This window comes from Prunus mume, linkage group LG5 (genome assembly GCF_029339155.1).
Source record: "Prunus mume cultivar Tortuosa linkage group LG5, ASM2933915v1, whole genome shotgun sequence".
Classification (NCBI taxonomy): Eukaryota; Viridiplantae; Streptophyta; class Magnoliopsida; order Rosales; family Rosaceae; genus Prunus; species Prunus mume.
Genome location: NC_142702.1, coordinates 28,503,895 through 28,529,574, shown reverse-complemented (window position 1 = coordinate 28,529,574; position 25,680 = coordinate 28,503,895). Strand labels below are relative to the sequence as shown.

At 37.8% G+C, this 25,680-nt stretch overlaps 4 protein-coding genes and 1 long non-coding RNA gene across 6 annotated transcripts; 3 read left to right on the top strand and 2 right to left on the bottom strand.

Moving 5' to 3' along the window:
* Positions 1 to 1,108: 1,108 nt before the first annotated feature.
* Positions 1,109 to 2,021, top strand: LOC148917509 (uncharacterized). Its single transcript, XR_016127487.1, has 3 exons — positions 1,109 to 1,237; positions 1,348 to 1,456; positions 1,540 to 2,021. It is a non-coding gene; the product is annotated as an uncharacterized LOC148917509 (long non-coding RNA).
* A 1,577-nt stretch (positions 2,022 to 3,598) lies between these two features.
* Positions 3,599 to 5,109, top strand: LOC103333249 (F-box protein PP2-A13). Its single transcript, XM_008236061.3, has 3 exons — positions 3,599 to 4,074; positions 4,164 to 4,282; positions 4,466 to 5,109. The coding sequence occupies exons 1-3, from the start codon at positions 3,748 to 3,750 to the stop codon at positions 4,887 to 4,889; spliced, it is 870 nt and encodes a 289-aa protein (XP_008234283.2). The 5' UTR covers positions 3,599 to 3,747; the 3' UTR covers positions 4,890 to 5,109.
* Positions 5,110 to 5,384: 275 nt separating this feature from the next.
* On the bottom strand, positions 5,385 to 11,547 carry SLK2 (SEUSS-like 2). 2 transcript variants are annotated; one of them, XM_008236062.2, is made up of 10 exons: positions 11,415 to 11,547; positions 9,485 to 10,752; positions 9,124 to 9,255; positions 8,928 to 8,976; positions 8,410 to 8,624; positions 8,263 to 8,331; positions 7,648 to 7,748; positions 7,448 to 7,541; positions 7,269 to 7,338; positions 5,385 to 6,587 (listed from the first exon to the last, which is right to left on the bottom strand). In XM_008236062.2, exons 2-10 carry the CDS (start codon positions 10,445 to 10,447, stop codon positions 5,683 to 5,685), a joined length of 2,598 nt encoding a protein of 865 aa, XP_008234284.2. In that variant the 5' UTR covers positions 10,448 to 10,752; positions 11,415 to 11,547; the 3' UTR covers positions 5,385 to 5,682. The 2 variants fall into 2 exon arrangements, with proteins under 2 accessions (XP_008234284.2, XP_008234285.2); XM_008236063.2 differs by having other exon boundaries at positions 9,485 to 10,500; positions 11,415 to 11,523.
* Positions 11,548 to 13,042: 1,495 nt separating this feature from the next.
* CRR1 (Dihydrodipicolinate reductase, bacterial/plant) lies at positions 13,043 to 15,016 on the bottom strand. The gene is made up of 9 exons (XM_008236065.2): positions 14,658 to 15,016; positions 14,483 to 14,557; positions 14,312 to 14,377; positions 14,127 to 14,222; positions 13,895 to 14,011; positions 13,727 to 13,819; positions 13,542 to 13,643; positions 13,384 to 13,470; positions 13,043 to 13,306 (listed from the first exon to the last, which is right to left on the bottom strand). The coding sequence occupies exons 1-9, from the start codon at positions 14,898 to 14,900 to the stop codon at positions 13,274 to 13,276; spliced, it is 912 nt and encodes a 303-aa protein (XP_008234287.1). The 5' UTR covers positions 14,901 to 15,016; the 3' UTR covers positions 13,043 to 13,273.
* A 3,697-nt stretch (positions 15,017 to 18,713) lies between these two features.
* Positions 18,714 to 21,300, top strand: BAG1 (BCL-2-associated athanogene 1). The gene is made up of 4 exons (XM_008236066.2): positions 18,714 to 19,844; positions 19,940 to 20,196; positions 20,316 to 20,462; positions 20,548 to 21,300. The coding sequence occupies exons 1-4, from the start codon at positions 19,607 to 19,609 to the stop codon at positions 20,968 to 20,970; spliced, it is 1,065 nt and encodes a 354-aa protein (XP_008234288.1). The 5' UTR covers positions 18,714 to 19,606; the 3' UTR covers positions 20,971 to 21,300.
* Positions 21,301 to 25,680: the final 4,380 nt, after the last annotated feature.

Below are 25,680 nucleotides of genomic sequence, written 5' to 3'. Positions count from 1 at the left end.
AATTAAGCATAAATCAATGCAACATCAGCCCCTAAAGATGTGGAAATACCAAACAATTCAAATTTTATCTGCGTGTGAATTTTATGTCAAATGTCATCTGCGCCACTCTTGTTTCTTTTTCCTTTCCTCATCTCCATCTAGCTTTTGTCCGCGAAATTAGCGAATTAACAATTCATTCCCTTTGTATCTCACTAAATAAATAAATAAATCAGTTGTCCATGGTCTTTGTGATAAATCAAAATGTAATTAGTGTTTTTTCACGACAAAATCTTTTGCATTTATGGCTAGATCCACTCGTGCAGCTTATTATGAGAGCGAGAGCCAGTCAAATATATAAGTCCATGGAGATGGGAGTAACCTGACATCTGAATTTTGAAGGATTTGGTTAGTCATCATGATATATATATTTATGTTTATGTTTTCAGTTTTTACTGACTGGTATTTGACTAATGTAAACCAATTTCACTTTGAATGGGCAGCAAGTGCTTTGCAGCTGGGAGAAACGGAGTATTTTCCTCTGTAAATAAATTCTGCATGAAACGGTGGTGATGGGAAATAATATGCAAACTGCCTATTCAGATGAAGACCAAGTGTTTAACACGTACGTTTATGGTGAACACAACACTCCCATGGCCATATGGCCTCCTCCTCCAAATCAGGTACTTCATCAAAATAAAATTAAAATAGAGATGAAAAAGATTATCGGTATATGCTGCTGCTGCTGATTATATATATGTATACGATATACAGGAGGTACCAATTGTTGCTTTTCAGAACGATGAAGCTCTGGCTATAGCCCTGCATTTGGAGGAAATGGGGGATGACTTTCAGAATTTGTCCGTGGAAGAAGCACCCCGTTGGGTAATATTAATCACTTTATTTTCTCTTAATTAGGATGCTCTTCTTTTCTATAGATAATAATAATTGGTTTTCTTTTTTCTTTTTTCCTGTGCTAAAAATGCAGGCTGGAAACCAAGATAATGTGGATCCAGATGGGATGAGTTATGAGGTAGGTCCTCCACCAGCGAACAGGGCCGGCCTCCTTATGAAAATCTATATATATATGCAGTGTTAACGTTATAATATATATGTGTCACTGGCAGGAATTGCGGAGATTAGAAGAATCTAGTGGCAGTGTAAGCAAAGGGCTACCAAAAGACGTTATTTCCCGGTTACCATCTCATAAGTACAAGCCACCACCAAAGAAAAAGGGAAAATCTACAGATGAAAATACAGAGTAAGAGTTTCTAATTCATGTCATGTGTTTTAATGTATATGCAGAAATACATACAAAAATAATAATAGATGGTGTTTGTGTTGGTTGAATAATGAATATATTACATAAAGCTGCGCAATATGTCTGATGGAGTATAAAAAGGGAGACCTGCTCACCCCTTTGCCCTGCTTGCATCAGTATCATGAGAAATGCATCAAAACATGGTTGGCAAACGAGAAGGTGTTTTTCTTTTTCCAATCTCTTTAATTTCATGCTTCTTCTGTCTGTCCTTTGTTATATAACTAATATTCTCTCTTTTAAAGGCTTGCTGCATCTGCAAAAGGGAGGTAAGCCTTGACTAGACCCATGGATGCTTGCCTTGCATGGAGGAAATTACAGTCGCTGCCCGCTCCAAAAACATTTATTTTTCAACTTTTTTTATATAATTTTTTTGTGCTCTGAACTTTAGATTAAATCCATTATATATATGTACTCATCATATCAATAAAAGTTTTTATATTTCGATAAATAAAAAAGCGTACATACACACGCCTAGTGAAATAGAATTGGAATCATGATGAGATGAGCGGAGCCACTCATGGATCAGCAGTGGCCCTGTCTCCCCAAAGCTTCAAACACATGTATAATAACATGCCATTGCATATACATAATGCAAGAAAACTCTCATATTTACATGAGTGACCTCTTCAAATATATATATGGTATGTGAAATTTGTTAAACCTAGAGTAAAAATCAATCCAACTAAAGCTTGTACGTATTATATTTTGGCTCTCCAAATTTGAAATTCTAACTCCACCCTTGAGAATCATGTGCGTGATGTCAAATATCAATCCTCATATCATATATATATATATATATATATATATATATATAGGGGGACATTATAAATTAGGCGGCAAAGACTTTCTTATAATTCTCTCTTTTCAACTGATTTTCAAGACCTAATTTCTTTCTTTCTTGCTCTCTCTATCCAAATCATTTTTAGAAATTAGGATTAGGATCCCATATGAATGAATGGATGGTCTGTATTTTGTCCTGATGCTGACTCAGCGCCAAATCGTACCTAGCTAGGTGAGACTGCTTACTACTCATATAGACATGATTCATGTGAACAAGTGGATGATGTCCTCACTTGCTATATTAAACTCTCTTTTTCTTTTTCTTTTTTATTAATTATATTAATGTCTCTTATAGTTATAGCTAGTTTATTTCTGTAATGCATGCTTTATGATTTCTTTATCTGCAGAGCCTTGAAACACAATTAATTTGACAGAGCATGAGGGAGGGACCAAGCAGTCCCTACCTTTAGGAAACAAATTTATATTAATTCATGTGTTTAGCACACTACTAGAAATATTAATAAAGTTTCCTAACTCAACGATTCATTTAAAAGAAGGGGGCCCGGGGCTTTCCTTTGACTTTGGATCTCCTTAACCTAACATTATTATACGAACATAATTTCTTCAAAGCATGTGGTTGGATTTGATTTAAATTCACACATTTTACCAATTTTATTTTCATAGCACAAGGGCCAAAACACAAGTCTTCACGGTCGGTACATAAATGCAAATTAATCAAGCACAATCATTCAAAGGTCGAAAAGCATAAAAATCTTTACCCATGTGGAAAACATTTGCTACTCTCTCTCTCTCTCTCTCTCTCTCTCTCTAGGTGTCCAAAAATTAATTATCACATAACGTGCAGATTAGCCATGCTTAGCTCCGATTAATAAATCAAATTAATAAAAGGAATCAATGGAGTTTAATCATTTTGTTAATGGTACGTGAAAACCACACTGGGCCACACGAGGGAGAAAGTAGGGCAGATAAAACATGAGACTTACTTTAATTTAATTTTGGCCATGTGCAACCCTGATTGCTAAGCAGTTTTTGCTGCAAACTTCTTAACAACTAAATCTCATTAGGGCATTTTGTGGATTCTAATTTATAATAATAATACAAAGGTTACCCAAGCCAATCAATATTAATCCCAAATATTTCCATTATATCCAGATAGTCCCACTACAGTTTTGTCACATATATTCTCAACAACACTTGGACTTCGGTTCTAAAAATCATTTTTAACTCGTACTTTGTTTTTCCTTGGTGTATTAGTATTTGGTGCTGTCGAAGTCTCTCATCTATATGAATGAATCTGATGCTCCACTATCATGCACTAGGCTATGTTTCTATACATGCCCCCTATAAATATATATATACTAGAATATAACATATAATAATTCCCAATTTGTGACAAAAAAGATTTATATTCCTATTAATTCCATGCACTCTATCTCATACTTTTGCTGAAAACTCACAGGTTGCCTAATGCCCATGCCAATGACTTTCCCTCCTCCTTATACATGAAGAAAATGGTAGGGACTGCTCCAAAATCAGCAATCTCATCTCCTCCCCTTCCTCCTTCTCGTCAGCAATATATCCTCTATCACCTCCTCCTCTACCTTTGAATCAAACTACTCTATATACCATACTCATAAATTTGGTTGTATATGGGGACCGGTTTCTCTTTCTTTCTGAGGGAAACCAGTACTGGATTATTAGGTTCTTCTTCTCCTCCAGCAAAACCTGGTCTTGGAGACTTACCAGAGAGTTGTATCTCATCCATCTTTATGTACTTGGATCCGCCGGAGATTTGTAAATTGGCACAGATGAACAGGCCTTTCCGTGCTGCTTCTTTGGCTGATTTTGTTTGGGAGTCAAAGCTGCCATCAAACTATAAGTTTCTTGTCGACAAAGTTCTTGATCATGAAAATTTGCCCAAGAAAGAGATTTATGCTAGGTTGTGCCAGCCCAATCGTTTTGATGGTAGCACCAAGGTACCCCCAAAAGCCATTTTACTTTTATTTTTGAACTTGTTGATGTATGTAATTTATGTAATAACATTGCTGGTTTGTTTTCCTTACAGGAAGTTTGGCTGGACAAGAGTTGTGGACAAGTTTTCTTGTCCATTTCGTCCAAGGCATTGCGAATAACAGGAATAGATGATCGAAGATATTGGAGTCATATTCCAACTGAGGAAACAAGGTACCTAGCTAGCTACTCATCACAGTTTCAATTGGACCACAGAGATTAATTCAACTCCTAGATTCTGTAAGACTTAGCATAAACACCTAAAAATAATGACTATATATGAAATGAACCTTAATTATATGTGTAATTAATATTAAGTAACACGGGTTTTTGTTTTCTGATATGCGTAATATATAGATTCCACACAGTTGCATATCTTCAACAGATTTGGTGGGTTGAAGCTCTAGGTGAACTAGAATTTGAGTTTTCCCAAGGGAGCTATAGCCTATACTTCCGGCTTCAGCTAGGCAAAACCTGTCCAAAAAGATTTGGCCGACGAGTATGCAACGTCGATCAAGTCCATGGCTGGCACATCAAGCCCGTCCGCTTCCAGTTATCAACATCAGACGGCCAGCACGCTTTATCAGAATGTTATTTGCATCAACAAGGCAGTTGGGTTCATTACCACGTGGGTGATTTTGTTGTCATCGACAACCACAAGCCTATGAAGATCAAATTTTCAATGGTCCAGATTGATTGTACACACACCAAAGGCGGTCTCAGCTTAGACTCTGTGTTAATATACCCAAGCAAGTTTAGGGAAATGTTAATATGTAGGTAGATGGATGGTCTATGTAGATCGCTAGGGTAGGGTAACATGTGTAAATAATATAAGCACTTGAAATGAAGAGAGGACTGAGGAGGAGGAGGAGGCGGCAGCTCTAACCGAAAGCTTGCAATTTGCTGGGTTTGGAATCTTAAAATAGTGAGTGGTGGGTGGGTCAGAATCAGATGTATGTTTACATTTGAAGCAAAGTAATGTCATGTGCATGTCTTTTCCATGTTCGTTTGTCTTTCAATGCGAATGGGGTTCTTCAAAACAACACGAGAGAATAAAGTTTGATTGCCGTTAAGAACTCAATTCTAATGGGAGATGCCGTTAAGAACCCATCTTTGCAATGGGGACTACGGGATAAACATTTGTATTCTAATCAATCCAATTATATTCTAAACACGGGTTACAGAGATCAAATTGGTGATTCCAAGACGGGGTTACCGGGTTGAAATCATCTTGTTCGTCCAGCTAAACTAAATGCAATAGATATGCAGAAACACGGGAGTGAAATATGTGAATATCATATTACGGGGAAACAAAAGCTGTTCTCAAGAGTTTTTTATCCAGTAGATTACACTTGCAAGACATGGAGACAGAAAACCCTCAGGAAAAAAAAAAAACACTAAACTCCTACCGAACTGAACTACTCAAGTACAAATGCGCAATGTCACAACAAATTCCATACTGAGACAAAAGAGAAAAAATAGAAGGGAGTAAAACAGCTATTTTAAATTGTCCTGTACAAAGATATATGCTGGCCACATACCCAATGGGAGCCAATTAGGCCAAATTATGTTAGTCACGCCTTCCAGCCATAGCCCATATTATCGTCTAGATCGCTGTTAAAAAAACCGTTTTCTGTGAATTCATGGGCGATGTCCGGTACCATATCCTCCTGCAAGTGAAGGTTTGAGGGTAAATCAGATGCTCTCTGGTTGTATGCATTGTTACCTCCACCTGCCGAAGAGTCACTGTTTGCAGCAGCTTTGAAGCTATTACTCCTGCTTGGCGCAGGGCCATGACCTCCGGAGACATTGGAGGTGGCTGGAGTTGCCGCTGGATTGTTGCCTCCAAAACTCAATCCACTCCTTCCCACACTCCCATTTGCATTTGGACCAGAAAGAGATTGTTGTCCACCTCCCCCACTGTTATTGGACATCTCCTGTAGCAGTTGCTGGATCACCTGTTGCTGCAAGGCCTGGTTTCCTTGGGAGCTAGGTGAATGGTTTTGTGGTAGCAAGCTATTAGAACTAAGTGAGCGCTGCTGCATCTGGTGCGGCTGTCGCGAGGGTAAATGGGGACTTGACAAACCACTACCGGGTAAGTTCTGCATGGATCCAGGGATTAAAGCAGAAGCACCTTGGAATGTTGACGATGGGCTATGGTTGGAATTATTGAAGGAAGAAGATGCCTCCTGTTGAAGAGAGTTTGCATTTGAATTCATTGAGTTCTGCCTCAAGAGCAGATTCTGGTAAGTAGTCAGTTGCAAAGCAGCTTGTGCTGAACCACTCATAGCTCCACGATTGACCATGTGATGGTTATTATTGATTTGGTTATTCATCCCAGGATGCAATGCCATTAGCTTATTGAGAGTGTTCCTGTCAGTGGGCATACCCTGAGCACTTGCTAACTGCTCCATTTCCTGCATCTTTTGCATCTGGAGCTTGGCTGCAGTGGCGTGCCGAGGATAGACCTTCAAGCCCTCTGCAATTGTCAACATAAGATCAAAGTAAACAAATCATTATGAATACAACAGTCATAATAGTTCTTTCTAGCCAGATCATTTAATATGCAACTCAACCAATCAACGAACAGACATACTAAACTCCACAAAAAATAAATACCACAACAATAAACCCCTATAAATGGGGTCAGCAGTACCAAATTCTTCATTGCATTAAATTTGTTGACTTTAATGAAATATAAAGGCCAAACTGAAACAAAGAAACAATGGAGAAACTACTTCCTACAGGAAGGGATAGGACAGCTGCGGTGACAAGGGACGAAGTCAAAGGTCAAATCTACTATATCCTCAAGACTTACTTCAAATCTCCATTAAGTCAAAATCTATATCCTCAAGACTTGCTTCAAATCTCTATTAATTTAATTAACATAAACCTCAAGAATCATACAGGTTTAGCTGGAAATTGAAGGACATCTTCATTCCACGAGATGATGCTTAACCCAAGGAATGACTCAATAAAGCTCAAACACTAGCAAGTACGTATCAGTTGTATAATCATGCCACGGTTTGGTTAAGAAGTTGTCTAAGATAGCACTGGCACAGAATTAATCCCAGAAAACAGTACCAAGAACATGATTGACCATCCATGCAAAGCAGCAGCAGAGTTACAAAATGACAAGAATGGAAAAACAGGAAATTACCGATAGGCCCAACTTTGTTCTCCCTGCAGAAGTCAATCAAGTCTTTCATGCTATTGACAACCTCTGAGATCTGTTAAAAGTTGGCAGTCAGCAACTAAAATAAAACTCGGAATAAAAAAATTTAACTGAAGTATACTTCTTAAATTCAAACACATGTCCATAAATTCAATAGCATATACCTGCAAACACCTCACATATCTTTTAGAAAAACCCAAATCATTCAATGACTGCAACTCCAAACTCTTTGCAAGCTGCCGCCCAGCTGTCAGTACCCTGAAGAAAGCAATAAACATCAGTGCAACCCTACTTTGAAGAGGATTTAAAGTCAAATACCCAACTGCTCAACAAAAGCAGTTCACTGATCCCTTCATAAACTCACATATTGCTGTTTGTCTGTAGATCCTGCTGAGATATCCCATCAGATCCACTTTCAGCAATTGTGCTTTGGCATTTCTGAGCAACTTGAACCAACTGATTCACCTAGAGAAAAGAAAGCTTCATAAGTTGGAGTTATAAAGTCTGTACCCAATCTTATCTATTTTTATTTTCTGCTAACAATTTGATCTATTTCATTATATTTGAACCACTGACCAAAACATAAAGCTATTAGAAAAGGTTCTCAGCCGTACAAGTATAATCAAGCTCAGTGGAAAACAAACATACCAAGAAATTACACCGGTATTACCATTTTAGAGTGGCTTATGACATTCCCATGAAAGCTTTTGACAGAAAAAAGCCAGATTTATTACTCTCTTGAGTGTTAGCAAATTTTTTCCTAGATTCTAGAATTGCACATTTCACATAACAAATGAGCTAAATCACTGAATATCGTTCAGTCACTGTATTCCACAATTACCAAAACTCAAAACAAAACGGTACAAATCAAAATTAATGATAAGAAAGGGCATTGTGCTATTTGCTTATACATACATCCAGTAAAATGCATGGGTCAACCAAATAAAAGCAAAACTTAACAAGAGACACAAAACAGTACCTGCGGCGCAACCAACCTACGAGGAAGAAGTTCTTCATGGCGTCGTGCGCAGAATTCCCAAGACAATATCTGAAAACGCATAAAGTAGAAAGTTAGAAGCATACCAAGAAATAAACACCAACAACCAAATGAAGAATTTTTACCTACCTTTAAATCTTGCGTAAAAATTATACGAAGCTGACCCTCCCGAACAACACGAAGTTGCTCGTATACACTCTCTTGAACTGCTTTCCCATACTCCAACATCATTACACCAGAAGGAAATCTACATTCACGTGGCAAGTCCAAAAACAAAAGTTCATCGATGACTCCACTACCAAATTTGATCTCATTAAGTCTAGGGAGCACTTCAAAGGTTGCCTCTGTAACCATGTCCATGAAACTAATTAGTTAGAATCAACATCATAAATATAAATATTTCAACCATTTTGAAGAGGTAATGCCATATGATATCCTTAAGCATATCTAACTTACTAGAACAAAAGTTAAACCATGAGGAAAAAAGAGAGTAAAATAATACAGATTGTAAAGAGGACTAGATAGTAGAAGCTTAAATAAATAAAATGAGTGTACTCTTTGACTTTGATGTATCCATCCAAGCAAAAAGCACAAGACTGGTGCAAGAAGCACCATAAGAAAAATAAGGGGCAAAAACCCTTTCTTACCAAAACCCCTTCCAGATTTAGAACCGCAAATGTCGCATTGCCACGCATCCTGGCCAAAAAAGGAAGAAAAGATTCACATGTGAGAACCACAAACGCATATTCAAGAAGGGCAGATAACAAAAAGACAAATTAAATAGGAAATTCAACGTACGAAGATTCAATTATAATGGAAGAATTAACCAACACATAAACTAACCATAGCAGCCTGAGGGAAAACGCCAAGTGCATGATGCCCAACATTATCATATAATGACAAACACCATCTTTTCTTAGCACGAGGCGAGTAATACTCTGTCACAAACTTCCTCCAATAGGCAATACTATTGTCCTGTAAAAAATTTAAATTCACACATAATTTGATAAACGTTACTCATGGAATTACCTCAAGTGAACAGAAAAGTAAACATTGCAATTTGGAATTTTAGATACACTAAGAACAAGAATGTGTGAATAAGATATTATTAGGAAAGGGAATGCATATATGAAGGAAAAAAAACATCTGAAAGGGAACCGGTAAAAAAAATTGCCAAATGAAATGAAACAAACAAGAAACTCACAGAAGGCCGTTGCCGCTGATGATATAGATATTGCATCAGTCTACGAGCACAAACGCCACCATCATAGGGGCGCTTAACGGAAGATACTGGCTGCAAAGATTGTTGTTGAAGTTGTCTCAACTGCAACTGATGTTGTTGTTGTTGTTGTTGTTGTTGCTGCTGCTGCTGCTGCTGCAACTGGGCTCTCTGCAGTTGAGGCATAGACTGCAAAATCTGATGCTGTTGCCGCAATCTCTGCTGCTGAAGCAAGGCTTGTATTTGTGGATTTCGGCCTTGGAACTGCATGGGATCTTGCCTTTGCAGTAGCTGCTGTAACACCTGCTGCTGCAACATATCCTCCTGCTTGATATCCAACCGGGGTTTTTTTTGGACGTGGGCCAAATTATTTGGATCCTGAATAAAAGCTCCAGGTACTCGCGCCCCCATGGGAAGGGAAACCTGGCCAGTTTGAGACGTGGCTAATGAAGTAGCACTAGAAGCCCCTTGCTGCCGCGGGTGCTGGTGCTGCTGATTCTGCTGGATTTGTTGAGAGTTGTGATCATGCTGAGAATTTTGTTGCACTACGGAAGACCCATCCATAATTGATGACCCTGACATGCTAATGTTGTTGGATGAGAACGACATGGGTGAGGCTGGTAAGCGTAAGTATGACTCTGTATTGATGCTTGCACTTCTCTGCAAATGGGGACCGCCTGAAAGTACAGAGTTCGCATCTGTGACCAAAGAACTTGCCCCAACACTTGGACCTGAGTTTGCCACACCGCTCAAAACTGCATTATTCATGTCCCCAGAAACCGGACCCAGATTTGAACGCCCAGTTCCAGGAATGGAATTAGAAGAGTTCCCGAAAGATGAGCTCAAGTGAGAGTTAACTACAAGCTGAGACTGCCCATCCCCTTGGAAGAAAATTCCAGAACTTGATGAAGATTGCGCTAATCCTCCAGCCACCCGAGAAGGCACCATAGGAGGCACCGCCCTTTGGTGGCCAGAGTCTAAGTAGCTCTCCAGAGCCAGGCCTGACTTAGTATTTTTACAATAATTAATATGCTCAACCCACTCAATCAAAAACAGAACAAATAAGTATTCTTCTAAAAGAAACAAAAGCTCACAAATATATTACGGGCGGTGTCACCAGTACAAATACAGACAATTTCAGTATCCCCACCTCACTGTGTCACTAATATCCCCAATTATTCGATAAATATGCGACCAAATTGGTGCACAATATTTATATTCTGTATGAGCTTTCAACAATTTCTCATGGGGATCTAAGATAAACAAGAGGAAACAACACTATCAGCAGTAGAACGAGAAAATTAAAAACAGAAACTAAACTAAATTCCAAACTAATATTAACCAGATAAGTAAAGTAAAGACTAACAACTATCAAAGAAATAGACCCAAACCCAAGCCCTGGGGTTCGAAAGTGTTAATCTTTTAGTTAGCCCCACAAAACCCTAATTTTTAACCGAGCTACCCATTAGACAATGTCATAAGCTTATGAGCCGTGAAGCCATCATTTATAGAGGATCTAAACGCAACTCAGTTCAACTGAACCGACAATTTTGAAATTAAAAAAAAATAAAGGAAGGGAGACGGGTTTAGCTTAATTTTTATCAAAGAGACTGAGAATCATAGACAAAGATCGAACCCAAAGTAGCTCGATTTGAAGAAGAAACTATAACTATAACAATCCGCAAACAAAATAACACTAGTAGAAGTCTTAATTAAGCAGAAGAAGAAGAAGATCGAAACGCAGCAATGAAATTTGAAAGATAGCTAACAAAGAAAAAGAGTGAGCTTTTTGCAGTCCAGAGATCGATCAGAGCATAATATAATTAACCAACACGATTAATTAACTGGTGGGAAAAAAATTGGAGCAAACATTTTAAAAGAAACAGAATTAGATAAATGTACGGCCGCTACTGACCTCAGAAATCGGGAGCTGTAAAAAGCGAAACGTTTCCTTTTCTCGCTTAATTTGGAAAACCGAAATTTGCAGAGAGCAATAGAGAGAGAAAGAGAGAGAGACGGAGAGAAGTAAAGAGTCGAAGGACTCTGGTTATATACCTAGCGGGAATTGGAGGAGGAGTGACCGGCTGCATCGGTACCCCTCTGCCCTATATCACCGGCACGTGTCCTGTTTTAGGTAGAAGAAAGAAGTCGGTGATAGATCGCGCGATGGCGACCCGAGGGCTAGGACAACGTGGCGCGATGTTATTTGTTCATCTCTAGGTTACCTATGATGGGCAGTGAGGATAATACCTGGATTAGCCTGTAAGAGAATCGATTGGGTGCATCCAGTTCTATGCGAGTTGGTCTAGAGTCTTACCCTTCTCGGTACCCAAAACGAGGATAAATATGACATTTTGCAAGGGTATTATAGTACTTTGAAGAAAAAGCGTACAGGTGGGCCTACTGTATTGGGTGTCTCATATCCCTTTATAATGACCGAGTTTGGGTTTGGGATTGAGATTTTAGAACACCGTATAGTGTCGTTAAAGGATAGAGAGAGACCTTCGGATTGACACGTGTGACTGACACGCACAATAGAACAACGCCTCGTGTGGCTTCAGCAAGCAAACAGTAGAAAGTAGAAACTGCTTAATTAACTTGTTTCAATAGTTGTTTTTGTCTTGCACAAGTGGTTAAGATTTTAGAGGGATGGACCCTTAACTACCATTGGCAACATTGATATTGTCCTCAACTTAATCACCTATTTAGCAGATGTGAGGTTTTATACAAAATGCCTCGATATTATTAGGAGTAGAACCATCTATTATATGAGACTTTCTATTTTGTTAAGTTTCCGATGTGGGACTCGTGTATTCTTCAGCATAAGCTAAATCAGTCGGTCAAGGCAATGAGTTGGTCGTTTTTATTATTGTTTGAGTCCCCCTTCCTCTAAGTTAGAGTCTCCCTTCTCGTGTATTAAATTAATTTAAAATATTATTTTATCATACTCTGAGTTAATTTTCTAAAGCAAAAAAGAAACCATAAACTAGCTTTTGCTTCTCAATGTTTAATTGAACACGCGGTGGTTCAAATGGAAGTTGCCCTGGTACTTTTTTGACTAGATTATTTGTTTGCACTATTCATATTTTCTAAAAGTAATTTAAAATTCCCACCATCCAAAAAGGAGGAAACTGATACTCAAAAAAGAAATAAAGGCAAAAACTCATCATATTATATTACATTGAAAGAAATCAAATCGGGCTTTGTAAATTTGGGCCGACATTATTTTTATTTTATTTTTTTGTTCCTTAATTTATGGTAAGATAACACATGTAAAGCCCAGTCCAATGGAAAGGGTATAAAAAGAAGAGAACTGAGAACAAACCTAATCGTAGGTATTTTTCATGGTCCCATTGAGGGTATTTCTGTCAATCAAAGGCAACTATCTGAAAACTGTAATATCAAATTTAATCAAAATTAAAAAGAGGGGTGGTGTGTGCCTGCCACGCGTTTGATATATGCATTAAGGGCCTTTAAAATTGTTTGCCTTAGATTAGATTCATGCTCTGCATATAAACTCACATTGCCAGTTCAACTATAATGTTAGTTAACAAAATTTTCATTAATTCTTATCTTTTTTAGTTACAAGGGAGTCCAAATGGAGGGAGCGGTAGAGGTACAAGCCCCTACAAAAATCTTCCTTCTTTCTCTTCTGCTGTTTCCTTTCAAATTAAAACCATATTCTTTTGAATTTGCATTTAGAGGATGACAGGAACTCTCTATATGCGGTTGAGGTTTAACATCAATGAGATTGAAGAAATTAAACATGGATGTTTATAAAAATTTCTCCAACCCATACACCAGGTTCTGCAATAAGAAGACATGATAATCAGTATCGAATATCGATTCAAGCATGATGCTTGAAAAATTTAAGAGATGGTTACCTTAATGCGCACAATCTTTCTAATTGCTAGGAGAAGGCCTGGCATGAGACATTGCACATCTGTGATGTCATGTTTCAGAGAGTAAACCTGTGGAAAGCAAAGTTGTTCAAGCCAATACTTACTCAAATGAGAAGAAATGAGTACGCCCAGAAACATACCTCTCCTACACGAGAAAAGTAAACCGTTGTGCTGGCAGGAAGCCCTGGAAGGACTAAGCTGTGCACACGAACTCCATCTTCTCCCAGAACTTGGCCCCTTGCCTTGTGTCATAAGATTAATAATAATGAGTTCCATTCCAATCCAAGGCATCAACTATAAAAGCAAGTTCTGTACTTGGGCTTACTTGAACATCTGTTGAAATATCCTCTCTGTTGTAAATCTGGCCAAGGTTAGACAAGTTGTTGGCAATTTGGGTTGCATCTGATGATGGAAAATCCTGTTTCCCAAACACAGCTTTAGCATATCTTCATGACCGAGTTTGCAAATTTATTTAAAGAGTAACGGAGTTTACCGTTGCAGTTGCCCTTGATTCGACGATTTCTACATTGTTGTAGTGGAAGGAAGCTGAAATTGCAGCTTGTTGTAGAAGTATAGATCCAATGGATAGAGTTGGTGCAACAAGACAACCCTGAACAAAGTAGCAGCTCCATTATCAGTGAGAAACTCAATGTTACAAGGAAGTGAAAAAGAAAAGCACATAAACTTGTGAAAACTTATTGCATGACATCTCACTCTGTGCTCACCATGCTGGCTTTCTCACAGAAAGCAGACAATGCTGATACTGTTTCTAACTTAATCTGAGGCACATAAACCACACTTCGCATCCCAAATGCTGTTGCCTAGTAACAAAGAAAGTTTTAATTAATGTTTCATACTATGCATGGAAACTGAGAAGCAAAAACTTACATGAATTAATGTGGCTTTTTACCTGTTTTACATTGTCATAGACTTTGGAAGGCTCAGTGAAATCAACAACTACCCCCAATGCTTTGGACTGCCAATTAACACAAATGGCAAGATTGAGAGAAATTAACATTGACAGAATGATCACAAACACATAGAAAAGGAGGTCATTTTGATTTTGATTGTGATTTGTTACCTGAGAAATGGAGCCTAAGACCATTGTGAGATCATTGGTTATTGGTATTTCCAGAGGCTCTTCCATGTCACACACCTACTTTGTTTGAAGGAAGGATCAAAACATCCCCGTTATATTACTGTGTTGTTACTTCAAATATACAATGTATTACAATGTAGAAAAGAGATAAATATACCTTGCCAATATCTTCTCCTACTAGATAAGAATCCACTGCACCAGCCACCTCCATCCCTCTGGCTCTAGTCACTGCAATTACAGCTGCCCTTCCTATTTCCTTTGCTGCTCCATTTATAATTACCTTGATGTTGTTCTGAGGAGGTTGCATTGAGCAAAACATGGAAGGTCTTGATTTGGCATTGGGATGTTGATAAGTCTTGCAGGCCAGAGAGTGAAATTGGCAGCTCAGGCCTACTGCCATGGCTTTTTCTCAGCCCAGCAATGTCTATGCCCAAAAGATAAGCTTTACCGTTTTCATGGTCTCTAAGATAAGGTTTTTGTTTTGTTGGTTGGTTTTGTTTGGAGGGAAATCTGTGACAAATGGACACATAGACAGGAATGCATGTTTCTCTTGGAGCTTTTCTTTTGGTCCATGTTGCCCATGTGTCCCTGGGAACCAAGCAACACATTCTAATTCTTTTTTTTTTTTTCTTTTTTTTGTGGTTATCACATGCTTCCATTCCTTTTGTCAAATTATTTGGATTTCCACCTATTACTATTTTTGTGGTGAATTCCCAATTTCTCCCGCTAGCTAATGATGATTGGATGCTGACTGCTGACCTGTCATAAACAAATAATGCAAACCAAAAAGTCAAGGTGTCACGGTCAACACTCACGTAATTATGATTTTTTTTTTAAAGTAACGTAATTATGAATTTCTAGATTGGATTAATGGAGTTTGATTTTTCCTCAATACAAGAATTAAGCTGGTTTTTATTTTTAATAATGTTGACGAAGACTTGTTCTTAAAATTTGTATGTAAAAATAAGAAATTCTTGTGACCTCCTGTAAAAGATTAAACAATTGGCTCATTTGGGTTACCCTATGATACAGCTCAAATTAACTTACCATAAGAAGGAACCCACTAAGATAATGACAAGTAATTATTATTTAACTATTTTATCAGAGAATTAACAAGTAGAATTGATTTGGGTAATGTGGATCAAAATAATTATAATATTAATCTAACGCAATTAAACAAGGTAAGCAAATGATTATGAACCTCTGACTTGGTAATGTGTAATGAGAGACACCAAGCCCAAATGACCAACCATATACCTTTCGTTCTTCAACGATGATGTTGCTTCCAACATATCACATTATACTATACCAACCTCTCTATTTATTTACCATTAATCTTTGAAAAGAAACCCAAAAAATTGGAAAAATATGAATTGATTTTTGAGGTGACAGAATTTGATAGCACACCACAATTCTCGCGCAACGTCAAAATCAGGCAAATATTGCGAAGAAAATCAGTCAGAATTTTCAAAACCCATATTGCTTGTTGAGGATGTCACGCATGAATGGAGATTGCCTCTTTAGCAAGCGTTTTTGGGCATGCCAGCCTTGCCTGCCTGCCTGCCTGCCTGCTTGCCTGTGACTGCGAGTGAGGTCCAAATCCAGTGCCCCATCATTTTCCAACACAAAAACAAAAACTTTCCTCAATGTAAATTAAAGATACAACAAACTTTGCCTTTGAATTGTTTAATTCTGGGCAGTTGGATTTTCGTTTTCAAATTAAAACATAACTAACCATTAAAGAGACCTTCCACCGCCTTTTGATTCCTATAATCAAATTTTTTTATAAAAAAATTATAAGTAATAGTCTAACCTACAAAGAAAATGAGGTTCAAACTTGAGACTGACCCACAAGTCAAGACTATTTTTCACATAGTTATAACCCGTTGGCAATCAAATCTCTTCTTTATATTCAAATACAATTAGTGTAACCAAATGGAACGTTTTGGTAGAACCAACAAATACTAACTGCTTATTATACTCAGCCAACAACTGGAACTGCACTTAAATCGCAAGATTTAATATAACTTCTTGTATTAATTAATTAGCAGAATTTTATGAAGACCCAAATCATTGGAATTAGCAAAAATGATTAGGAGTTTAGACTTTAGGCACATGCACTTTCCACGTGCCTCCATCTAATTTGGAACACCACCAACCTTAGGGTTTAGAGTTGCCTGTGGTGTGGTGTGGGACCCATAAAACTGGGCCATTTATCTTGTATGATTATTTTGCTAGTGATCCAAGACTTGCCAAATACGGGTCGAAACTTATAGCCCCTCCCTTTCCATGTTTGCCAAAACAAGTCACCAAGGCCCCAGGCTAGCAGCATGCATTCATGCTTCAATAGTTTGATACTTTTGTGATGAACAAGAAGGATGATAAAATGTATCCTCAACGAAAATTCCAAATGCAACCGACTATCATTATTTTTATTCGACAAAAAATATGGTGTCTACATAATAATAACGTTTAAATGTCTACACAATGTGTGTTTGCTGTAACTACATGCATATTCTATACTTTTAACTTTACCACTATGAGTTAGGGGTAGGTTTTGGTTCTTTTTCCTTTGTGTTTTTAATTATATATTTTGGTAAGTATTAAGAAAAATATAATTCTTCATCTTCTTTAAAAACAAATACACAAAAAGAACAATTGTGTATGTTTGTCACGTGCTTCATAATTCCAAGTCTCCCACAGAAATTCTATAAAACCACTGCGATGTAAGCCAAGCCAATACCCTACCCACCTTGCCAAAAAAAATAAAAAATCCAATACCCCCTTGCCGAAAAAATAAGAGGGGGAAAATAAGCCATTCACCCGATGACCAATTCTATAGACCAAATGGTCGGTATCATGTCCCCAATCAAAGACAAGACATATTTCAAAAAAAATAAAATAAAAAACAATAAGAAAATTACAAATAATCCAAATTAATTATTAATTGCTTGGATTTGGGGCAGACACATTTGTTAACGAGAAAAAGATTAAGATAATCCTCCCTCCTGGTTAGACAAAGGCAACAACCGCCCCTCTCCATAATCTATAGTAGGTTGCACCGTCTCCATCCATCCACGCCTGCACACAGACACAGTCCCAACTTTAAACAAATCACACGGTTCATACTTGGCGGCGACTCTCTTTCTCTATGGTTCACAATTCGCCACGTGTCACAAAGTTCGCCCGTGTTTGGTTACACGTATGGGAGTGTCGGTGCGACGGTGGTGGCGTCAGCTTGTAAATAAGTCAGTTTTTCTGGGGACAATTTCTCCTGTGACGTAAGCATACAGATAATTGTTTAATTCTTCTTGGCTTTTATCCTTTTTGTTATTTCAATGGCCAAAACCTTTTAATAAGTAGAAAATTAAGGTGGCCAAAACAAAAAAACCAAGAGCATCAAAGCAAATAAAGTTTTATTCTTGTCTTGCCAAGTTGTTGTCAATAAGAATAGCAAATAATCGAAGCTACATATAAAATTTTGCAATGCTCCAAAGTGTATTATTTTCTTTTGATACTCCTAGATATGCTTAGCTTCACCAATTTGCTCCAACATTCCCCTTTGTTTTTTTTTTAATTTTATGTACCCATATATTTTTACTTTATTTTATGAAAATGTATCATATATATTTATTTATTGGAAAAGTAAGAAATTTGGAGATGAAAAGGGTTTTTTTAAAATAATTATTTAACATATATGAATGAAACAAGACACAGCAAATCAATCCGAAATTTACTTCATCAATAAAGTCTTACGGACCAATGTGAAAATCAGAAAGAAGGCACCCTAACATGATCATAGCGCAATGATTTGATTATTCCTATAAATAAGTTAATTTAAATAAACAATACATGATTATAATGGCGGAAAATAATTATAAAATAATATTAAAGTGAAGAGAGAACGACTTTTCCGGAAAGAAAAAAAAAAAAGAAATTTATTTTAGGGTCACCAAAAATATTTTAAAAAATAAAAGTAAAAATGAAACACGTGTGCGACGGGGCTTACTTACTGCCACCACCGTTAAACCACAAAGTTAGCGCCGACCCTCCACGTTAATCTCCCACGTGTGTGACGTAAACCTCCCTAATTAGCAGGACAATGATTACGTCGCTTTTTAGTTCCCAAACTACCCCCGGTTGGACGCGTGTCGAGATACCAAAGAAGGTACGAAACTTTTCTATACCACTTCTGCAAGTACCGGAACTAACCCTGGTTTGGTATGACCCAAAGTTTCGTTTCCGTGTTATTTTAACCTTTAAGACAGCTTTGGCGGCTTTCGTAGTTTCTTTCTTTCCCTTTCTTCGCTTTCTTTTTCATTTTTATTTCTTACAAATTCTTATAGAAATAATTATTTATGCATAATTATGTACCCATATTTTTTTTTTTGGTAATTATTATGTACCTATATTTAATCATTCATTCACATATATAATAATGAGGTGCCAACAGCTCGGTTAGCTAGCTGGCTCTGGCCACTTGATTTTTATACTCTTCCTTTTTTTTTTTTTTCCTCTTCCTTCTCTTCTTCCTCGAGTTCTCCTGAACCAGAGAAGAGAGAGAGAGAGAGAGAGAGAGGGGACTTGTAACTCCTTTGATTCTGATTTCACATTGATTTTTCCGGTACCCACTTTGGGAAGATCTCAGGCCTGAGCTTGTTGGGTTTTTGTTTTTTTGGCAGTATTTTTCCTAGAAAATTTCTGTCAGCTCTCTTTGACTTGAGTACCGCATTTGGCTGAAGAGATCTATAATCTGAGGCCTGGTAGGTTCTGTCGTCTGTGTTTTCTGTGTTGCAGCCGTTTCAGTGATTTTTGTACTTTTTTCTTCAAGTACAAGGCTTTAACTTTACAGGTGAATGGGTTGGGTCTGTTTCTTCTGCCAGACGCCATTGATTCTTGTGTAAAGCAAAACAAAGTTATGGTTTTTCTCTCCACATGCTCTGTTTACGCGTCGCGGTTGATGTGACGCTGGGGTCAGAATCAGAGAGTTCTAAAGCAGGGTCTGGTCTAGCAAGCTTTTCTCTCAATTGGGTATCTATAATTTTTGACGCAGATCGACAGGAAGAAAAAATCTGAGAGATCTCTCCAATAATTACAGAGAAAAAGATGATGAGAATGAAGACGAAGACAACAGGGGTGGCACTGTCAGAGTTGAATGGAAGTTCTGGCAGTGGCGGAAATGAGTCGGGGCCGGCCGAGTGGGAGCTTAGACCAGGAGGAATGTTGGTTCAGAAGCGAAATCCAGACTCTGATCGGAACATGGCCCCTCCACCGACAATTAGAGTTAGGGTCAAATATGGGTCCATTTACCATGAAATCAATATTAGCGCTCAATCTTCCTTTGGTAATTTGTACTTCTCAATTTCGTAACTTTATTATGTTTCTAAATTTGTCTATTTTAGTATGAGCAAATTACATTATGTACTGTTGGTTGTGCAGGGGACTTGAAGAAAATGTTGGCTGGACCGACGGGTTTGCATCATCAAGATCAGAAGCTGATATTCAAAGACAAGGAGAGGGACTCAAAGGCTTTTCTTGACATGTCAGGGGTGAAGGACCGATCGAAGATGGTGTTAGTTGAGGACCCAATTAGCCAAGAAAAGCGATATCTCGAGATGCGACGAAATGCGAAGATGGAGAAGGCTTCAAAGTCCATCTCTGAAATCAGCTTGGAAGTAGATAGGCTCGCTGGCCAGGTATTTTATTGCCTTTTGGTCTTTGCAAGTACTATATCAGAAGTGTATGCAGAGATTTCTCTTCGTAATTTAGAATTCGTGTTTCATAAAACTGAATGTTTTGGCGTTGGTAATTGTAGGTGTCGGCTCTTGAATCAATAATCACCAAAGGTAAAAAAGTTGCAGAACAAGATGTGCTTACTCTGATTGAGCAACTGATGAACCAATTGCTTAAACTAGACGGAATCATGGGCGATGGAGATGTGAAATTGCAGAGGAAAATGCAGGTAATTTCAATTACTATGGTCTCATGTTAGTAATTACATGCACTGCAATGGTAATTTATAATGCGATTATAAATTTGTTTTAAAGGTGAGGAGAGTGCAGAAGTGTGTTGAAACTTTGGATATATTGAAAGCTAAAAACTCCACGCCTAGCAGCAATGGAGGTCAGACTCCAAAGCAAGTTCAGCAGAAGCATTCTAATGGGCATAGACATGGAGCAATCCATCAACAGCCTCAAAGTCATTACAATGGAAATGAGAATTTGCTAACACCAATTCAAGAGCATCAACCAAGGCATTCAGTTGGATATTCACCTTTACATCAGCAAGGGCAACAACAACAACAACAACAACCATCAAGGCATTCAGCTTCAGGGCCAGTAGTTGTCACCACACAGTGGGAGACATTCGATTCTGCCCCGGCATTGATCCCAACCTCTTCGACATCCAAATCGGCCTCAGCCACCAATCATTCTGGCTATCCTAAGTTTAATTGGGAATCGTTCGAGTAAGCCGGCCGCCACGTATTGTTTGTGTGTGTGTGTGTGTGTGTGGATGTGTTTTGATATTGTGTCGCCAATGTGCTTGCTATCTCTTCTACATTCTTTTCTGTACTTAGATGAAAATGTTTCCAACCCCTTTTAATCTGCCATTCAGTTCACCAGAAATAAATGGGGTTTACTACAATAGGGATTTATTATCAATATGTTCCTTCTTGAGTTCTGTTGTCCTTTGAATTCATTTTCTATTTCTGTGGTTCTGTTCTTTTATACTATAAAATTGGCTATCTATCTGTATATTTGTTACTAGAGGAATGATTAGTGTCCAAACTTTGAGATGTAGATCTCTGTCTCGAAATCCAGTGATTTAAATTTGTGCTGCCATAGCTTCTGTCTCCCTCCCTCCAATAGGGTAAAGCAGTTCAATCACACTCTTTTTTTGGGTTGGGGGTGGTGGGGGGGGGCTTTGAATTTTATATATGAAAATGTGGGTAGTTGATGAATTTATACCTTGCTTCCAGCAGAGGCTACAAGCTGAGCAGTGATGAAAGGCTATTCTAATCTGTAATGAACTAACCAACCCCTCCGATGATAAAAGAACGTGCGGATAAATTGGGAGATATGTCATGATTTGGGTGAATTCCTTATACTAATGATAATATTAGTTAAGAGAAGATTTGTTCCTCCCTCTGTTATGATTATTTTACAAACTTGACCTTTTCCAATTTAGGAATCCCTCCTCTTTTGACCTCAAATCCAATTTAACTTGGAGGCTATCATATTCATACCTACTACACAAATAAGATATAGTAAGAAAATATAATAGTGCTATTATAATAAGAATAAATAGGCCAATGATGAAGCTTGGTTTGGACAGCTTATGATTGTTGATTGCTTGCAAACAAAGGCATTGCATGTAAGCTACACAAACTCCTGCAAACTAGAATGAAAACCAAGTCAATATATCTAAATCACTTCCCTGTTGTGCTGATGATTCTCTTTTTTCTATTTTTCCTGTCGGTTCCCTTAAAGCAGGGCAATTAGTTGCAAGAGGTACAAAAGGAAAAGAGGCTCAAAAATTTCCTCCTATAACTTATATATTAGAATTATCAAAATGGAAGAACTAGGTAGGGTATAAAAGGTTGTATTCGAGGAGGAGCGGGCATTGGCATCTCCGAAAGTAAGTTACTGCTCACAAGCTAAGAAGAACAATTCTTAGCAGGCCACAAAAAGATGGGAGGGGATCTGTTGTCCCCATTTTCTATGTCCCTTTATGTCCCCCCACTAATTTCTTGACAAGTGTCTACTTACTTAACTCCAACTTAACATTGTTAAGTTAATCAAATCCTAAAAACTACCACCCACACCTCCCCATTGGCCCCTAAGCCTCCTCACTTCACCACCAGCGAAGCTGCAGCATCCTCTCTTCTTTGTCTCTCTCTCTCCCCTTATTTCTCTCTTTCACTGCCTTCTTCCCCTGAATTTAGTCCTCTTTTCCTTTTCTTTCTCGTTGTGGGTACTGGGAATAGTGTTTCTTAAAATAAACTAGTCCAAATTCCATTCAATTCTAATTGGGTTTTATCAGATCGGCAACAACGATTACTAGAACAAAAAATATACCAAGAGCAGCCACTTCTCAGTACAATATGGGACCAAATTCAGAAAAGGGGCAGCGAGAGAGAAAGGAGGAAAGAAGGAGACAATGTATTATATTTTTTAGCCTTAATATTTTTGAGTCATTTTCACTGAAATCAAAAGGTTGATTCGTATGGCTGGGATTGATTACTATAACAATTAATTTAATCGAGACATGGATTGTTTAGTATGGCTGGGTTTAATTCCTATGAAATCAAAAGGTTGATTCCTATGGCTGGGATTGATTACTATAACAATTAACTTAATCGAGATAGGGATTGATTCCTATGGCTGGGATTGGTTTTCTTCTCTGAAATTTCCTAACAGAGATTAGGAGGGAGGAGAACTGGGTATTGCAAGCATTTGAGAGTTGATGGTGGAGAAGATGCAGAGATAATGAGGGAGGAGAGTGGGTATGGCTGGATTTTGCAAGGAAGGAATTGATGCTACAATTGGAGAAGAGGAGAAGACGCTTGCTGGCTCGCTAGGATATTTGGGCATTTTTTTAATTTTTAAAATTGTCAAATAAAAAAGTTAACAGAGTTAACTCCTGTTATGTTAGTTGACATGTATTGGCAAATTAGAGAGTGGATACCAATTTGGGGACTGCGGATCCGCTCCCACAAAAGAATAGAAAGGAGCTTCTACAATGAGGGGCTCTGTTGAGGGTTAAAATGAGAGAGTTCAATCCAACAGTCCAATAATAACTTTGCATTTGATCAAAAGGCTATTAAGGACCATCTCATTATAACTCCTCACAAAGAAAGCGAAAATCTATAGTGAGGGTGTCATATGGACTTCTCACGTGGACCTTCATATTAACCACATAATCATTCCATTAAACTTAAGTGAAGTAGCTATTCAAATGAATTATCTGGCTAATATGAAGGTTCACATCTATAATCCATATATAACACCCTCACCATAGAACAACTCGTAATTACTGGTCACAAGCTAAGAACAATTTTGAGCTAGCAACGAGGCCAAAAAGATTGATAGAATCACAAAGAAAATGGGATGGGCTGGGCTGAGTGGTCCGCTGCCAATATCCAATACCCATGATAATAATAAAAATCTTATTAATAGTGGGTTTTTCTTAAATCTGTTGAGCAAAATAAGCCCAGCGATCTCAACAAAAAGGAAGGAAAGAAAAAAGCCCAAATCGTGCGAAGGTGTTTAATGGGCACACATATTTCTTCAGAGAAAAAGATGTTCCTTGGATGAACATTCTTCTAGTTATTTTGTTTTCAATCAAACTGCTCCCACTAACATAATTCTAGAACTTGAGGAGGAAAGTGATCATGGGTAGGGCCCAACTAAAAATAAATAGTTGAAGAAAGAAAGAAAGAGGAAGCAGTAGGGCCCAACTAAAATGGGCTTCTTCTTCTAATGCTGCCGTGCCGGCTCCCAACTTCTTCTTCTTTTCCAAGTCCTAGTTTTCTTCTAGTAAGTAATTAGATGTGTGGAGTTGATTTTAAATCAAAAACTTGTTTCATGGTATCAAAGTCATAGTTCAATTCCTCATAGGTAAGCTTTTGGGTTGGAGAGTCAGTCACATTTTAGTTCCAGTTATTGACTGCTTTTGGGATGTAAACAAACAGTATTGCTGTAGTAGGTAAAGGTAAGCTCTGCTTTTTTTCGTTTAGGTTGGCTTTGGCTTCTATAAAAACATTAAAACGAAAAAGAAAGACGGTGAAAATGCACAAACACCAAAGTCAGTAAACATACATGATATAATTTCAAAAGAGAGCATGTTAGAGAGAGAGAGGTTCATGGTGGGTGGGTGTCCATTTTTGGACTTTTAAGCATGCATGAAGAAGAAGCTAGCTGGCTTTAATTTGCAGTCAAATTTATACTTTATTGAAGATTTCAAAATCAACCTCGCGAATATAATATACTAGTGCGCAACCTATGATCATGGTAGAAGGTAACGATAATATCAGACATATATAAATCAGTCTTACAAGATATGTATATATGTGTGTGTCTGTCAAATGAAGCCAGTAAAACTTAACGGAAAGTGATTGAGTTCTCATTGAACGCAAACATATCTTGACAAATTGTCTGTATGTCTCCAAATCTCTCTGCAAATCCAGTTTCTCCCTCGATCTCTCTGTACAGCACTTCAAATTTGTATTTGTATGACTCTTGACAAATCTGGTTCAAACATACTACTCAGCCATAAAATAATTAAATAAAATTTGAATAAATTAACTTAGTTTTTGGCTATCTAAGATGGATCAGCAACAAGCTACTATCATCAACTTGTTGAACTAAAACGCTTCAGGCTTAGCTGACTAGTACTACATACTATTTTTCATGTAGGCTAAGGTCGTGATGCCAATCTTGTGGCGCGTAAATTAGCTCGATTTTCTTTATATGTATTATAAACATCTTTTTAGTATGAGGAGCGTCTGATATCAATAAAAATGTTCTGAATGTTATGTAATCTCGTTTTTGCATCAATTTATCACTTATTTTCCACAACAACAAAAAACACCTCCCAATTATCTTTGATCCAAGTTTGTAATTAAGTATTAATTTGTTATATTCTATGAGGAGAGATGAGGTCTAATGCAACGCAATGCAAGTTGCGAGGGAATGACGATCGAGCCTCAGCCTGGATCTCGGAGCCTCGGGATCGGGTTGCTTCGGATGCCGAGCCTCTGCGCTCGTTCCGTACGGTGTCCTTGAATTGTCTCCGTGGAGGGTGCCACGACCTCTGTTGTTGCCATTATCCCCGTAATTATGCCCGCTAATTAATTATATATTATTCTTTATCTTGTGTTGGGTCCTTTTAATTTGGTCCACTCTGTGACGTGACGTCGTCTCTGAGAGTGACCCTTATCCTTTGATTTTCTATCGCCTCCCTTTTCTCCGAGCAATCCTGTTTCTGCTTTACAAATCATCACTCAAACTTTCCTCTCGTATATTATACAAGACTTGTAATCGAAAAGATATATACGCATTAATTCCGTGATTATCAGATCAATCAGATAAAGATAAAAGAAAAAAAGATAAAAGATAAAAGATAAAGATTGTTTGGGTTAATCTGATTATGTGTCTCATCTCATGAGAGAGAGAATT

Excerpts from the sequence above, each read along its gene's own strand:
- SLK2 (XM_008236062.2), bottom strand. The coding sequence starts at position 10,447 with ATGGTGCCTTCTCGGGTGGCTGGAGGATTAGCGCAATCTTCATCAAGT. Across the intron at positions 8,977-9,123 it reads TTTTCCCTCAGGCTGCTATG|GATGCGTGGCAATGCGACAT; the intron begins GTTAGTTTATGT and ends TTTTTTGGCCAG. Across the intron at positions 6,588-7,268 it reads GAACAAAGTTGGGCCTATCG|AGGGCTTGAAGGTCTATCCT; the intron begins GTAATTTCCTGT and ends TGACAATTGCAG.
- CRR1 (XM_008236065.2), bottom strand. The coding sequence starts at position 14,900 with ATGGCAGTAGGCCTGAGCTGCCAATTTCACTCTCTGGCCTGCAAGACT. Across the intron at positions 13,644-13,726 it reads ATATTTCAACAGATGTTCAA|GCAAGGGGCCAAGTTCTGGG; the intron begins GTAAGCCCAAGT and ends TTATGACACAAG. Across the intron at positions 13,307-13,383 it reads GAAAGATTGTGCGCATTAAG|AACCTGGTGTATGGGTTGGA; the intron begins GTAACCATCTCT and ends TTCTTATTGCAG.
- BAG1 (XM_008236066.2), top strand. The coding sequence starts at position 19,607 with ATGATGAGAATGAAGACGAAGACAACAGGGGTGGCACTGTCAGAGTTG. Across the intron at positions 20,197-20,315 it reads TAGATAGGCTCGCTGGCCAG|GTGTCGGCTCTTGAATCAAT; the intron begins GTATTTTATTGC and ends TGGTAATTGTAG. Across the intron at positions 20,463-20,547 it reads AATTGCAGAGGAAAATGCAG|GTGAGGAGAGTGCAGAAGTG; the intron begins GTAATTTCAATT and ends TTTGTTTTAAAG.
- LOC103333249 (XM_008236061.3), top strand. The coding sequence starts at position 3,748 with ATGGGGACCGGTTTCTCTTTCTTTCTGAGGGAAACCAGTACTGGATTA. Across the intron at positions 4,075-4,163 it reads GTTTTGATGGTAGCACCAAG|GAAGTTTGGCTGGACAAGAG; the intron begins GTACCCCCAAAA and ends TTTTCCTTACAG. Across the intron at positions 4,283-4,465 it reads ATTCCAACTGAGGAAACAAG|ATTCCACACAGTTGCATATC; the intron begins GTACCTAGCTAG and ends CGTAATATATAG.